Below are 17149 nucleotides of genomic sequence, written 5' to 3'. Positions count from 1 at the left end.
ATGAATGATATATTTGGAATCGGCATAAAATTTTACACTTGAAGGACATTTAAATGCAATCTCATTTTATCAGGGAAGAAGAAAAAACATGCTGAAGACCTCAATTTCCTGCCTATTTGAACAGTTAATAATGCAAATTGCGCGAATTTACTGCCCCATATATGTGAGGTTTCCATAAACATTTACTGTGTGGTCATGGTGGCTAAAATCATGTAAATGACCACAGTGCCATGGTCAAACAACCTTATGTATGCACGATGTAAAGGATTTTATCACAATTATGACACTCTTAACCGATTAGTGGTAGCTCATGCTGATAATGATACTGACCAGCATTTGAGCCCTTTTTGACTCATCAAAGCATGCAAGGTCTCTCTCTTAGCTGATCTCTCCACTAATTGGAGATTCCTAGGGTCCATGGTCACTGGTCAATATTGAGGGAAACGTGGTCAAAATGACCACAGGGTCCAATAGTTATGGTCTGTGTGGAATAATTTCATTGATTTCCACCAAGAAGCTTTCAAACTTCCCCATTTAACAATAATTGATGCTAATATTAACGCAATCCAAAATTTCTCCTCACCATGTTCGATATCACCTGAATTAACATACACAATGAGCAGGGCTGGCCGGGGGGTCAAGGTGGCCAAAATGACCAAGGTAGTCAACTTTGGGGATGCTCAATTTTAAGGATTCATTCACCAGTGTTGGGTATTACAGCACACCCTTGTTAAGATTCTGGTAACATTCGAAGTATTTCTGGATAAATTGAACTGATGTTATTGGCCATTTTATGTGCAGTTTATTATATGCAAAACTGCGTGAATGGTCAGTTGTGGCTAAAGTACGCCAAGTAACCCTCATAGGTCAAAACTGATGGAATAAACTGCATTAGGTCAAAATACTTTTGAGATGTTCAATTTCAAGGATTAATACACCAATGTTAGGTGTCACAGTATGCCCTTGTAACGATTCTGGTAACATTCAAAGTATTTTTGGATAAATTGAACTGATGTCATTGGTCATTTTAAGGGTTATAAGTGGCCCAAATGACCTTAAACTGTTAAATAGGGTCATTTAGACTGATATATTTGGAATCAGCATAAATTTTACACATGAAGGACATTTAAATGCATTCTCATTTTATAAGGGAATAAGAAAAAACATGCTGAAGACCTCAATTTCCTGCCTATTTGAAGGGTTAATAATGCAAATTGCGCGAATGGTCAGTTATGTCTAAAGTACCCAAAATGACCCTCATAGGTAAAAACTGATGGAATAAATTACATGAGGTTGATGGTTATGATCCAGCGCACATTTTGAAAATAAATGTGGATTTCTAAAAACATCCAGTCGAAGCTCTGATCAATATTTGTAACACATTTCGGCCAAAAAATCATGAAAATTGTCATTTTTGGCCAAATTATGGCCAAAATGACCACTGCTATTGTGATTTTGGCAAATGAAAGCACTTTATCTGGAATCTGTGTGCATTTTTACTTAAGATAGACCCTTTTAATTGCATGTGGCTACAAAAGCAGTCTGTTAAGGGACCATTTTCCAAAGAGTGGTCAAAATGGTCATTTTTGGCCAAAATTTGGCCAAAATGACCAAAATGGCGTGAGTACGGTCAATGAGAGTGGCATTTTTGGAATCAGCGCACAATTTTACCCCGGATAAGCTTGTCAAACCTTCCCCACCAAAAATTCTGAATAAAGCCCCCTGGCTCCTAGACTAATAAACTCTATTTAGACCACATCATTCAAACGATAACCAGATCATGTATTCTCCCGTAAACAAAAAACTGTCTACATCGTTTTCGGAACCAAAGAAAATGCAAGAATAACAAGCATTGATCGTTTTTTGAAGATGCGTAAGTTATTCCGAACTTACATTTTCTAATCAATACCATTAAAACACCTCTACGTTGTGCAGACGATGCGAATAGGTAATCGATATCGCTATATACAATTAATCTTTTATCTATCGGTGAGCGAAGTACGTCACGCGTGGATTGGTTTATGGAGGGCTGGGGGAAATGGACGTTACCATGGCGACAATAAACATCGGGTGTCATCTATTCATTGCATGGAGAAGTTCCAAAAGTCCGCAGGCACCTCCGTCTATCTCTCTCACACACACAAACTCAAACCCACACGTGCACACTCTATATCATTTTTGTGTGCTCCCTTAGCTTTTATCAATATGTATTATCTTTGATTAGGCCTGTAGAAACGCGATATGATCTTGAGGATGAGCCAATTTTCTCAGGATTTTCAATCTATTTTCATATCGACTAAAAAAAAAATGTATGTCATTATTTGGCGTGTACTATCATAAAAGCGTTATGGAATGCTTTGGTATATTATATGTCAGGTTTTATCTTTCCTTCTTTTTTTTATGAATAACCATCATTTATCATGCCAGGGGTGAAGATCACCAATTTCTTTTAATCTCCGCACTCTTCTTATACGTGTATTATTAAGAAGGAATTCCCCATTCCATCTTCATCTACCCTTTCTCATTTTCTCCCTCCGTCTCTATCTTACCTGCCTTATAATTTCACCTCCTTAATTTTTCATCTACCACCTCATCCTCTCTCATCGTCCTCCTTGATCTGTTGCTATTTCTTTTTATCTCATTCCCTTCTCACCATCTTCCTCTCCCCCTTTCCCTCCTTCTATCACTCTTTAATTCTCACTTTCCCTTTTCCTGTTAATGTATGCTTCAACCCTCCTGCATTTTAATTCCTTTTTTAAAATCTCTTTCATTTTCTTGGATGCAATATGAGTATCAAGATTAAAAACAAGATCGCAGTTTGAGCGCTTGTGAAAAGTACAATTTCTTTATTATTTTTCTTTTCGTTTACTTTTACCTCCCTTGAATGTATTTTTTGTTAGTCACATGTTATGATTATCCTTATTTGTGAGATAATCATTCTATGCAAGATTATCAATGCAGGGAAATCTCTGTACTGAATTTGGAGAGCGTCTATTTAGCCATCAGTCAATAAACGTCTATGATATTTACTCCAACAACAATATTTCCTATGGCAAGTCTCTATATTAAGCAAAGCAAAACAAAACCTAACCTAATACCAACGTTTCCTCTCCTCACAACATAAGAAAACTCTAAACTCACAAGCCAAACATGCATTTTGAGAAAAGATGACAAAACCAATCAGGGGTGGATCCAGAATTTCCAAATGGGGGGGGAGGGGCACATTTACCTGGGGAAAATTTGACAAGCAAAAGAAAGAAAGAAAAAAGTTCTCACCCAAAATTGAAGGTCATTTCGTCCACAAAAGATTTGACATGCAAAAAAAAAGGTCCTCACTTGTGTATGAATTACATATTTCTCTTAACAATACACTCTGTGACTATCAAAGGGGGGGGGGGGGCACACTAGTGTACGAACAGCATATTCACATTAAACAATTTTATTATGGCTCTCAAAGGGGGGGCACAGGTCAGATATGTTCCCCCCCCTGGATCGGCCACTGAGACCAATGTTGGTCCCCATAACATTATAATGTAAATATACATGTATTTCTAGCTTGCACTTGGCAAATAAAATCATATTCTAAATCTGAAACAAGTTGGAAAAAACCTTGAATCCAGTGGGATTCAAACCTGTCATCTACTGACTGCTGGTCAGAGACTCTACCACTAGGCCATCACTGGTCCATGGCACAGTCACAATGAAAACTGAACAAATACCTCTTATTTCATTTTGACTCGTCATGGACACCACAAATCCATTGATACACATCACAATATATCATATCATTACATAATCAGCATTACACATCACACAGACATAACAGCCCGAATTCACAAAGGTGGTTTTGAAAACCCACGGTTGAGTCCATGGTTTATGCAGATTTCCTATATAAATTACACTTAATTTAGTGTGCATCGGGCGTGTGTGAAAAAAATGTCCAATGCTGATGCACGCTTTTGTCACATTGCGCCAAATTGACGCCTGTTGCCGTGGTTATCCACGCTTTTTTATTCATGAGTCCATTGTGTTTATTCATGAGTCCACTCTTCAAACAGTGGACTCATGAATAAAATAGCGTATCTAACCATGGTAACAGGCATCAATTTGGCGCAATGTGACAAAAGCGTGCATCAGTATTGGACATTTTGGATACACGCGCCCGATACGCGCTAAATGGAGCGTAATTTATACAGAAAATCTACATAAACCATGGACTCAACCGTGGGTTTTCAAAACCACCTTTGTGAATTCGGGCCAACATCTTTTAATAAAGATACAAAGAAACCATGAAACTTATTTTTTCATCAAGTCAATAGATTACTCTCACTTTTATTTACAGTTGAAACAAATAAGTGCATAATAGACATTGCAATGAAATATATGAATACAAATATAATCAGGGTTATTATAAGTACACTTCCATACTTACATCAAGGAATTATCAGGATGGAATGAAGGTTGATAGCACAATTCATTTCAATTCAATGGTTTAACTTGTGCCACATCAAGTTAAACAACTTGAATTATAGAAAGACATCTTTTATTGAAACCACTACATTACAAAATGGACGGGATACATGGCTTCAAATAAATACTAAATTCCAATTCTTGAAACAAGAGACTACAAAAGCTGTCTAATAAGTAATACATAACCTATCTTTACACTTATTTAAAGTATGAATTAATATTTCATTAATTTATATACACAGAATACATTGAAAAGGTAATCAATTCATTTGAAGGCTGTAGTCAAGTTATATCACACATGTATGTACAATCAGGGTCCAGAAAAAGTTTTCAAGAATTGTACTATAGATGCAGTTGTCTTTGCAAGAAGTGCTTAAAATGGCTTCCTCTTTGCAATATGAAATATATCATGCTTATCTCCAATACTTTGGGTGATTTCGAGTTCAGTGTTGGTGTTAGAAGCACAATTCAAGTTGCCATACTGAGCTTTAACACCAAATGTGATCCAAATTGCAATATTGATATCTCAACACCTCAACCGATTCCTCAAGGACCAATTCAGATTTCGTGCTGTGGTGTTGTGCAATTCAAAACCAAAAGGCCTACACTGAAGTAAAATCACCAAATTTCCAGATACCTTTTCGCATTGTCTTTCTACAGGAGATGATTTGATTTTTTTCTTTAAAAATCTGTACCAAGTGAATGGCAAACGAATCAAATCTTATGAATATTGAAAGCTTCTGTTACCAGTGGGATCATGGCATCACAGCCTGGAAGCATTTCATGAAAAGCTTTGTAAGTGATTTTCACTGAGTATTTTGCTCTGAGCCAATCAGATGCAAGGATTTACAGTAGCTTATAACAGTAGTCAGTGAAAAATCAGACTAATTGTTACATGGAATGCTCCCAAGGTTTGGTTGGATCTAGGACATGATGCTTTGGGCGTCGTTGTCCGAAGGAAGGACAGCCGGAGCGGTGAAAACAGAGCTGAAATCCTGCACAAGAAAGGAAAGAGAAGTGAAAAGGGATTTAAGGAAGGCTCACATTCAGGAATCAAATATTTTGATCAGAAGCTTTTACTTATTTCAATTAACTCTTGAAGTGCCAAAGTCACATATATGTGACTTTGAATCAACCGTTGTTCATTAAAAAGATGTACATGGGGAAGACAATGTATCAAAGTTAAGAAAATAAATCAAGTTTTAAAATATCTATCCTTTATCACAGTAACCAACAAAAGTGATTACATTTCTTGTGCAGACAGTGATTAATAATGACTTCTCAGTTTCATATTCATATTCAAATGAGGTATCCAGTCATGTCTTCTCTATTCTTCAGTTATCATTCGAGTTCAATGAAATATTTTGGTGAAGAGCCGCACTTAAAAAGAGATGTTTTTGCAAGAGGTGTTATCACTTCTTTTAGATACAGCATATGCTACCAAAGGATTTTTCTTTTAGAAATGCAAATTTTGGAAGGGATACAGTTTCCATTCAGTATGAATCATCAGAAAATTTAAAAAAATGCTGACAATCAATAGGTTCAATGATATTGCATAAGATTAGAACGCTAACAATACAACAAAGGTACATGTAGGTAAAAAGGGAAGCAAAGTTCTCTTTCATAATTATTTTTCTCTGTGTTACTTACTGGTGCCTTGTATCGGTGGCACAGTGAGAGGCAATCCTGGATGATGGGGTGCTGGATCAGAGTGTAGAAGGGTACCGGCTCCAGCTCCTCGGAGCCCAGCTCCCGGTAGACGGCCGCCAGACGCTCCTGGCTGAAGGTATCCTCAGGGTCAGAGGTCACGCTGAAGCGGTGGCTGTCACCAAGTGAGGGCTGCCCGTGGTGGAGGACCTAAAGAATGAAAATGGGGAATATTTCAGCAAAGTCAGACTGAGTTTAATAGAGGAATATTTGATTTTAACAATGAATTTATCACTGAAATAACAGTGAATTAAGGAAAAGGTTAATTCCTCCTCCATCCTCGTTCCCTCCCTCTCCTCTCCTCCCTTCCCCTTCTTCTCCTCCTCATACTCATTCTGCTCCATGATATTTCTCCTCATTCTCCTCCTCCTTTTCCACCATCTAATTTAAAAGTATTTCAAAATATATAAAGATATTCTTGTATTTCAGTAACAAAGTATGCCAGAGTCAAGGGGCTGCAAGAGATCAGCTTTTGTGCATCTACGAGTCTTTCAGTAGGAAAAATGTTTATGATGTGAGGCAATGTTTCTCTTTCATAAAAACATGCTGCTAACAAACTGACAACCTCCATGCATCAACTATGGAGCCACCCCGAAACCACTCCGGACTTTAACAGGGTATTATAGACTTACCCGGACAAGTGCACTAAGAGGGACAGTGGCAGTCACTGCGGAGACTGGAACCCCTTCTTCAGGTGGGCCAAGGCTAGGTTCAATGTGCCTTGGACCAAGGATCAGATCTTCACCAGTCAGGGTCTCCACAACCTATGGTAGACAAGGTAAATGATGAGGGATGGAGTGTGAAAAACAAATAGTGAAAAGTAAAAAATCCTAGATGGTTTTGATGCTATGTTTTGGGGTCTGAGGGTAAATATCTTGTATGAATGATCACACCAAACTTTTTTTAGTCTCTTCTTTCCTCTTTAAACCAACATAGACAGAGATCACCTTATCACAAAGGGAGAATTTCATGAAACAAGATAATTGTGATTTTTCACTAACTATTGTTAAAAGTTACGGAAATCCTAACATCTGATTGGCTCAGGGCAAATTTCTGTTTCATGAAAGACATCCCTGAACTATACATTCCTCATCCTTTCTGTTAGTTTATTTCAGAGTGTTTTTTTTTTTGTGAAAACGCTTTCATTCAAAAACGATTCACTAAACCTTGTAATTATAATGAGGATCTATGTGATAATAATACTAATGTGACTTATAAAGCGCTGAATCCACCTTGAGAAAGACACAACAGAGAAACAATTTCTTTATGTCTTCAGGAAGGCTATACTAAAATAATATTTTTGTCTCAATGCTCCTACCCATTCTCACCAAACTAGTAGACAATTTGATGCCTTCCGTCCATACTTCTTTTACTCAACAAGTGGAATGCCTCTGGCCGTCTCACCTGCATCACGCGGTTCAATATAGCAGCAGTGCTCACTTTGAATACTACTCTAACTCGCACAAGATGTTCAGTGATACATGGTTACTCTTATGTCCACTTTTTATGAACTAGACCAATAAACTTACAGAGATATGATGGTTATTCAACAAAAAACCCCAACATGGCCAAAGTTCATTGACCTTACATGACCTTTGACCTTCATCATGTGACCTGAAACTCGAACAGGATGTTCAGTGATACTTGATTACTCTTATGTACAAGTTTCATGAATCAGATCAATAAACTTTCAAAGTTATGATGGTAATTCAACAGATACACCCAATTCGGCCAAAGTTCATTGACCTTTGACCTTGGTCATGTGACCTGAAACGCGCACAGGATGTTCAGTGATACTTGATTACTCTAATGTCCAAGTTTAATGAACTAGACCAATAACCTTTCAAAGTTATGATGGTAATTCAACAGATACCCCCGATTCGGCCAAAGTTCATTGACCCTAAATGACCTTTGACCTTAATCATGAGACCTGAAACTTGCACAAAATGTTCAGTGATGCTTGATTACTATTATGTCCAAGTTTCATGAATCAGATCCATAAACTTTCAAAGTTATGATGGGAATTCAACAGATATCCCCAATTCGGCCAAAGTTCATTGACCCTAAATGACCTTTGACCTTGGTCATGTGACGTGAAACTCATGCAGGATGTTCAGTGATACTTGATTAACCTTATGTCCAAGTTTCATGAACTAGGTCCATATATTTTCTAAGTTATGATGACATTTCAAAAACTTAACCTCAGGTTAAGATTTCGATGTTGATTCCTCCAACATGGTCTAAGTTCATTGACCCTAAATGACCTTTGACCTTGGTCATGTGACATGAAACTCTAATAGGATGTTCAGTAATACTTGATTAACCTTATGGCCAAGTTTTATTAACTAGGTCCATATACTTTCTAAGTTATGACGTCATTTCAAAAACTTAACCTCAGGTTAAGATTTGATGTTGACGCCGCCGCCGTCGCCGCCGTCGGAAAAGCGGCGCCTATAGTCTCACTTTGCTTCGCAGGTGAGACAAAAACTATAATGTATTCACCATTCAGGTCCCAAATTATGAAATTCTCTTGCCCCAACACTTAAAAATAGTTTTTCCTTAATAGTTTTCAACATCAGTATAAAGAAATTATGTTAACAACATTATTTTTATCGAGTGAAATAAAGTGAATTGAAATGAATTTTGAATATGATCATGAAATGTTTGTTTGTGAGAGCACAAAAAAAATAAACTGGACAATAAAAATGAATGAAGTGAAATTGAATGTTACTGACGCGAATGATGAAATGAGGCATTGTTGACTAAAAAAACTTGTCAAGACATGGTGTGAGATATTACTCAGTGATCAATGCTCAACATTTTGTGTACAAAGGCAATGTGAATTGAGGTGTCAATAAGAATATCATAGAGGCAAGAGACTTTTGGGGTTGCAAGATAACAAATAACTATTGACTTTATAATCAAGTAAGCACGAAGCAAGTTTTTTATCTCATGATTGTAGAGGGAATAGAGCAAAAAAATTGACTTGTCAAATTTTAAATCAAGTGAGCATGCACACAGCAAATTTCGTCCAATGATGCAAGGATGAAGACGTGATGAATACAGTAAATGAAATAACTCTACAAATGACTCTTTTTTTTTTAATAGCAATGATCAAGAAAGGACAGAATACAAAATCAAAGGAAGGAAAATATAAGCTGAGATGTAGAAAAGCCACAAAAATTCTGAACTCTGATTGGCTGAAAGAAGATAAACCTTGGCTAAGTGCGCACACAATTTCTTCTCATTGCATAGAACTGGGCCTTTTAGTTATACATATACATATATATTGCTTCAAGTGTGTGCAGATGTGTATAGTTTCTTATGATAGTTTCTTATGCAGATAAGAACTGTGCACCAAGATGAAAAGTACTGTTCAAGGCCCTCTTGATTATTAAGTGAATACTGGATGATCGTGAGGTTGTCATGGTCTGCCGTATACATGGTGTGTTGAAGGAACATGGTGGTGGCGAGCATGTGGTTGATATGTGAAAATAGTTCATGAAATTCAAGTATAATAGTTCCACAAATGAGGACGAAAATGGATGACAGGGTCATTCTCAAAAAACATGTCCCAATTCATTGTCTCAACAATCCCTTGGTTCATACAGCTTGAAAGGTTTCCATGACAAGGTTTCAGGACAATACTATCACTGGCCGGTCACAGCATCTGCGATGCATGGTGGCCAGCAATTCATTGGCTGAAATGCACAAACTATGATAGTTTGTTTAGCATCCATGGACATTACAAGAACATTTCATTTGTGACACTACAACATTGGGGAGTCGTAGGTGTCAACAACATGTTTGTATTGGGTAGTTTTGTTTTATTTGTGCCGTCATCTGGATAAAACTGGGGCTACAATGGTTGAGACATACATTTCATGAATTTTGACATGTTTACTTTTTGGGATGACCCAATCTCAAGATTCCACCACCAATATGTACACAAACAATGGAGAGAAAAAAATAGATAGCATAGAGCACCAAAAAGTGACATCATCAGTTTTCCTTTTCTGCATCTCTGTATTTTGATGACCACATTTAGGTAGAGCATGATGAAACCCTCCACACACTGCATTTGTTATTAATTGGTTCATGGTGACCAAACGTATGGCCAAATGAGTACCTAATAGGCCCGATTGAAATCAGTGTATATTAATTGGCCTGGGGGCCATTTCATAAAAGCTGTTCGTAAGTTAAGAGTGACTTTAAGAACGACTGGTGATCCTTTCTTACTCGCTAAACCATCGCCTATGAATATACCATTCACCACAAGAAAGGATCACCAGTTGTTCTTAATATTGCTCTTAACTCACGAACAGCTTTCTGAAACTCCCACAGGGCTCATTAACTGTTTGGAGCCAGGCATATTTACACAAATTTCAACAGGATTAAGTAGGCATTTATATGGCTAAATGTTGGGTCTTTACAGACTGATTCCCACAAAAATTTTAGTTTTTGGTGGTTTTTCATCATTTTCTGCCAAATTATGGTTTAAAAAAAATAGTGAAATGCAAAGAAAGTTTTTTGTGACATCATCGCTTCGAGTACTCAGATGCATGCATGTGAGAGAAACCAATGACATGAAAAAACCCATGCAAATGATACCTTTCCATGCTGATTAACAATTGTTTGTTGCATCTATTAGGGAAAGAATTAAAGCATAAATATATATATATATGACTTGGTTCATTACAAAGTACTTACATATTCAGTCATTAAGAAGTAAAAAAGACATTTTAAATTTTCAACAGAGGAATATTATTGCTTTTCCAAAACAAGGACATGATATTAAATGTTTCTAGCTTATTCATTAAAAAAATTACCCTTGTACCTCTTGCCAAATTTAATTTAAATATCTTTAATGGGAAAGTAAGTAATGAGGGTGTTTCGTAAAGCTCTTTGTATTAAAGATGTTGACAATTTTTCATATGACTGGTACATGTTCTTGTGTTAACTGAGATATTCCAAACTTTCCCTGGTGTTTAAACAGAGTGGTGTCAAATAATCCTATAATCTGCCAAGATCAGATATATCTGATGGAAATAAAAATGATTTCAAACCTGATTCAGCAGCAAGTGTGTGTAATTAATGAACAGCTTTAAGAAACACTTATCTTCATCATGTTGAAGCAGCACTTACACTGACATAAGGGGGCGTTCACAGTGCAATCCTAAGTCACACTTTAACTCTTGGTGAACACCCCATACCTGGGGGCCATTTCCTAGAGCAGCTTGTAAGTTAAGAGCGACTTTAAGAACGACTGGTAAACCTTTCTTACGCTCTAAATGATAAACATTTAATGGTGAATATCATTTACAACAAGTAGGGATCACCAGTTATTCTTAAAGTCACTCTTAACTTACGAACAGCTCAATGAAACGGCCCCCTGATATAAAGCAAAGTAAATACGGCCCAATAACATAAAGCTTAGCGATTGATTGTCAGGCTGATTTTTACGATTGATCATACACAATAACCAATGTAATCAATTATAGAAATCAGCCCCATTATCAATCGCAAAGCTTTATGTAATTGGGACGAGTAATGAATAAAATAAGAATATATGGAACCCTGTACAACCCATACATACTCATAAATGAGAAACACCTAAAAAATGCAAAATATATTAGTGTACAGATACCAATTTGGCTATATGTCAGACATACCTCTTTCATGGTCTCGATGTCCCTCTTGGTAGGTTCAACCTCCACTGGTTTTGGGCGGGGCATGTGCTTGCCGGAAGCCACGCTGAGTGCTCGGAAGAAACCGTTCAGATAGTTGGCATCGATGCTGAAGTATAGCAGCTAGACAGAAAAAGAGAAACGGGTAGATATCTTAATCAAGTACCGGGTAACAACCTTTTTTAAGTGTAGGATAGGGGTGGGGGAGCTCTTAAATTTGAATTTCATTTTTTTTTTCTTGATCTAATGCCCATTGCCATCGAAAGAGGTTTCAATGCTACCATTGTACTAAACCATGCAGTGTGCAGATTTTTGTATAAACTTATACTTTATTTTGTTGCATACAAAAAGCCCAATTTTAAATGCGCACTTTTGGCAAAGCCCGCTAAATTCATGCCTGATAATACAATAAATATGGTACAATCGAAACGTCTTTTGAGAATACGGACCATATAGTCTAATTCTCATTTAGTCATACAAAGAGTTACGATTGATCCGATCAATCTCAACTTTATGGAAATCCATCCATACCATTTTTTTTTTTCTACAGGAAATTTGCACGATCTCCTACTTAATCAAAGAGAATCCCACTGAAATAAGACAAAGTGGTAAAGTGGGCTAACTAGCAAGCAGACCAATTCGTCGCACGCACCACGAACCGTCCTCTCTGCGCACTTCGATGCGAAAGTTAGTTTTGCAGAGAACGCATCTAAAAAAAGGTTTTTAAAAACCAGCAATAAATGCACCTACAAGGAGAGCAAATTATTTACCGGTGTCTTTGTTCGATAGTTCAGGTTCCAAAGTTTCATCCCGTATCTTTACATTTTCTTGAAGTGAATTATTTACGCCACAGTGGGCATCGTAACAGAGAGGACGGTTCGTGGTGAAATCGCGAGGCGCGATAGCGCACTGTATCTGTGCAGAGAGGACAGTTCGTGGTGCGTGCGACGAATTGGTTGTCGATGAAATAGGATTACACAATTATGGGATGGAAACAGGAAGTAGATGAAGTATACATGTGTAGACCAATCAGCAATTTACTGATTCAGAGACCCTCTAAATCTTACCATGTTGGTGTAATCCAAGACGGGAGGAATGGCGTTGTTGTCGGCAAAGATATCAAAGAAGAGACGTTGGATGTACAGGGTGCGGTTGTATGGGCGTGGTTCCGTGGGATCCTCTGGGCTCACAGCTCTTTGCTCGTAACTATACCATAGGGGCACCTAAACGTGGACAAGATAAAACATTTTCAATTTAGGATAATTGATTTGGGAGTAGGACTGTCACTGACATATTCATATTTAATGCATAATTTCCAAAGGTTGTCAAAAAGCTTGCCAGAGGCTTGCTAGTCATAGCACCAACTTATCCCTGTACACTGGAAGCTGAGTATTCTAGTTTATTCATTATTAAAATGTATTTAAAGGGATACCTTCTTACTACATACAGAAAATATAATAAATAAAATTTAAATCCTTTTAATAGTAAACAGGCCCATTTATTGCTTAATTACATAGAAAGAAAATTGAGAAAATTTAAGTTCACATATGTAGAGTTGTTGTGGTCTTGCAAAAACAACATCAAATCATCAATCTCAATCTGCCTACATTATGAAGGGCACTGAGATATGTCATGTAGAAGGGACTTCAAAATTGGTCGGGGAGGGGGGGTTGGCATTTGACTTGATCAATATTATGGTAATGTTAAAATATCAGTCAAATTTAGTATTAGGTTTAGTGAATAAAAAATGCTTTGGCTCTGGGAACCATGTCATCCCTGTACAAAGTCTATTGGAAAAATTCAGTAGTCGACGTCTTAACTCACCTGTTCAAACTGTTCTCTGGTGACGGTGCCAGAGTTGAGGACATCGGCCTTCTTGAACTCCTCCAAGGTCTCCAGGAGCTGGGCCTGAGAGGGTTGGAGCCAAGGCTGACAGGACTGAAGCAGGAACGTCTTCCAATCGATGTACTCCGAGTCTGGAGACAGCTGAACCGCAAGGGTCTCCAGCTGGAGAAATGGACGGAGAAAAGGGTGGAGGCAAAGGTCATCAGGCATCCAGCATTTCAACTACAGCTGGGGCCCGTTGCAGAAAGTGTTGCGTTTAAACGCAAGCCAAAAAATCGATCGCAAGCCCCAAATGCGCGCTGTTGATTGGTTGAAAATCAAGTTGCGCTTGATTTTTAGAGTTGCCATTGATTGCAACTCTATCTGCAACGGGCCCCTGAAATCTGATCTTTGCAGATTGAAATTATAATCTTTACAAATTAAAATTTTAATATTTACGATGTAAGTGAATGGTGAATATTCATCAGTGTTTGATAGGGTTGTAAAAATGCACTCCCATTATTTCACAAGAGTGAAAATTTTGGGTATATCATTTAGGTCTCGGCACAAAAAAGGGTCACATTCACCAGCCAGGTGTAACTTACAACTAGCTTAATGAAATGGCCCCCAAACACAGTTACTCTTAAAGGGGAATCCAGCCTTGGTCATAAAATGTAGTGTTGGAAAGGAGAAAAATAGATAAAACAGAATGGTGAAAGTTTGAAAGAAATTGGACCAGCAATAAGAAAGTTATGGCTGCTTTAAAATTGAAATCCCTATGATTATGTAGATTTCAAATTGGCAACTGGGTAAGTAAATTATGACAAGAGGCAAGGACAACTTTCCCATAGGCCATGTACTTAATTATCAGGGATTTGTGGTTTTATCCTAACTGCCCATTCCCCTGGGGCAGTAATCTAAATATAACCCTGGTAGTATATTGTTTTATGTCCTCATGAAAGAAAAATAAAATTTGAAGTAAAACATTTGAAAAAATGACATATTAGCCATTTTATGTATTGGAGTACATGGAAGAGTAGTCCTTGCCTTACATCACTGTGACATCACATATGTGGCCAATTTGTAGTCTCCATGGATCTAGGGATTACCAATATTCACAACTTTAAAACAATCTTAACTTTCTTATTATTTGTCAGATAGTGTTCAAACTTTCACCCATCAACTTTTCTGATTTTTCTTATTCCCCTAAGAACAAGTTTTTCTTTGGGTTGGATTCCCCTTTAAGGCAGTTGCCAAAGAAATTGCTTTCAAAATCTAAACATGCACACACACTATCAGGGATGCAGTCAAGTCTAGTACTTCCTAAGTGAAGACGCTGCTGGAGAAAACCAAAACCTTCTCCCACAGACTTTGAAAATGTGATTCAATTGAGGCCAAGCCCGGCAAAATCTTGCCTCGAGGCAAGCCTTGACTGCATCTCTGGTATTACTCTATTTGAGTACAATGACGAATTAATGAATAGATGGTTACCTGTGCAATACTGATGTTCATCCAGCCGTCAGGTAAAGCTTCCATTCCGTGCTGTGAAAGAAAAAATGTAAGAAATTAATGACAATGGAGTCATGACAATGTGATCAAAGTGTTACTAAAATGCTGGTGGAATGATAATTACACATTAGACATTCTTCAGGAGCGGACTGTTTTGCTTTAGCCTGTTGCCTATTGGAAATTGATGGGGTTTGATCATCATATCATATCATTTTTTTTTTTTTTTTTTTTTAAATTGCACATCTAGTTACCAATAATGCATATAGCATTTCCATTTATTTCAAAGCAGGATAAAAGAGCATTGTAGATTAAATACCTTGCTCACGGGCATAGGTGCCGCGGCCGGGGATCGAACTCCGGACTTCCCATGTATAGCCAGGCGCCTTAGACCACTCGGCCACGGCACCTCCACTTGATCATCATATCATCACCTTCATCTTTCCCATCCTCATCATTGTCATCAACATCACCATCAATCTGCACCATTGCCATTATCATCACCATAATTATCACCATGGCCATAATCATCAAAATTATCACCATCATCATCACCACTAGCATCATTATCATCCATCACCATCATGACCATCATGACCATCACCATCATCATCATCATCACCACCACCACCACTACCACCACCATCATCATCATCATCATCATCACCACCACCACCACTACCACCACCATCGTCATCATCATCATCATCACCATCATCATCACCACCACCACCACCACCATCGTCATCATCATCATCATCACCACCACCACCACTACCACCACCATCGTCATCATCATCATCACCACCACCACCACTACCACCACTATCATCATCATCATCACCACCACCACCACCACTACCACCACCATCGTCATCATCATCACCATCATCATCACCACCACCACTACCACCACCATCGTCATCATCATCATCATCATCACCACCACCACCACTACCACCACCATCGGCATCATCATCATCATCACCACCACCACCACCACTACCACCACCATCATCATCATCATCATCATCATCACCATCATCATCTGCACCATCGCAATCATCATCACCATGATTATCTCCATCATCCCAACTACCATCATCATCATCATCATTTTCGCAATTATCACTACAATCACCCCAATCATCATCATTAGAAGCTTACAGTCAATGCTGTCAGGTCACAGAGTGTGTCGATGAAGCCCTTGGCCGATATGAACCCAGAGGGCGCCGACTTGATGAACTGCGCTTGAAGGTTGATGATCTGCTCGACTGCGAAGGCATCTGCCTGAGCTAGTTCTATCGGATCAGGGCGGGGCGGAGGGCTAGGGGTACGATACACCTTCACCAACTGCAGAAAAGGATAGGAAAGTTTGGTGAATTTACTGATCCCATAAATTATTAAATGGGGAGAAACTCAACTCTGGGAGAAAAAGGCTATTAATATTCAGCTCCATATCTCTGGAATGCTCTCCACTGAGGATACAATCAGCGGAATCGCTCAAACTATTCAACAGGTGTATAAAATCCTGTTTCATCTTATTTCTAAAATATTGTCAGATAATTGCAGAAGTATAAAAGCACACTTCATTACCTTCATATTACCTGTTTCATTTATCTGTAATTCCTTACTCCTTTTCAATCTTTTGTCCCCCACCACGTCAGAATAGTCACAATCATGATGGTGCATTACGGTTCTATGACATTTGCTACGGTGACAATCGCTCTGATCTAAATTCCACACACTAATCGAATGGCCAACTTAAACCCTGGGTTTAACACTATACCCTACCCTAAACCTAATCCAACATATAACCCTATTGCAACCATAACCCTGACCCGACATCTTACATGAAATTAAGCCCGGAGCTATTGTTGCAGGAGCAAATGTTGTGTCACCATGTATTACATATACTGTATCTATTATTCATTATTTATATTGGGAAAGTTACA

At 38.1% G+C, this 17149-nt stretch overlaps 1 protein-coding gene across 4 annotated transcripts in view; it reads right to left on the bottom strand.

Moving 5' to 3' along the window:
- Window positions 1-4305: 4305 nt before the first annotated feature.
- LOC121424454 (sperm flagellar protein 2-like) overlaps window positions 4306-17149 on the bottom strand; it is a 58349-nt gene continuing 45505 nt past the window's right edge. For 3 of the 4 annotated variants that reach the window (XM_041620147.1, XM_041620148.1, XM_041620150.1), the window contains 9 exons: window positions 16362-16547; window positions 15180-15230; window positions 13689-13871; window positions 12932-13087; window positions 11850-11987; window positions 10789-10821; window positions 6810-6941; window positions 6121-6327; window positions 4306-5465 (listed from right to left, as the gene is read on the bottom strand). In XM_041620147.1, coding sequence (XP_041476081.1) covers window positions 5394-5465; window positions 6121-6327; window positions 6810-6941; window positions 10789-10821; window positions 11850-11987; window positions 12932-13087; window positions 13689-13871; window positions 15180-15230; window positions 16362-16547 — 1158 coding nt within the window. In that variant the 3' untranslated portion in view covers window positions 4306-5393. The remainder of the gene's footprint in view (window positions 5466-6120; window positions 6328-6809; window positions 6942-10788; window positions 10822-11849; window positions 11988-12931; window positions 13088-13688; window positions 13872-15179; window positions 15231-16361; window positions 16548-17149) is intronic. The other variant, XM_041620149.1, reaches the window with a different exon arrangement.

Source organism: Lytechinus variegatus, chromosome 11, assembly GCF_018143015.1.
Source record: "Lytechinus variegatus isolate NC3 chromosome 11, Lvar_3.0, whole genome shotgun sequence".
Taxonomy (NCBI): domain Eukaryota; kingdom Metazoa; phylum Echinodermata; class Echinoidea; order Temnopleuroida; family Toxopneustidae; genus Lytechinus; species Lytechinus variegatus.
The sequence above is the reverse complement of the archived record's forward strand: the minus strand, read 5'-3'. Positions and strand labels throughout refer to the sequence as shown.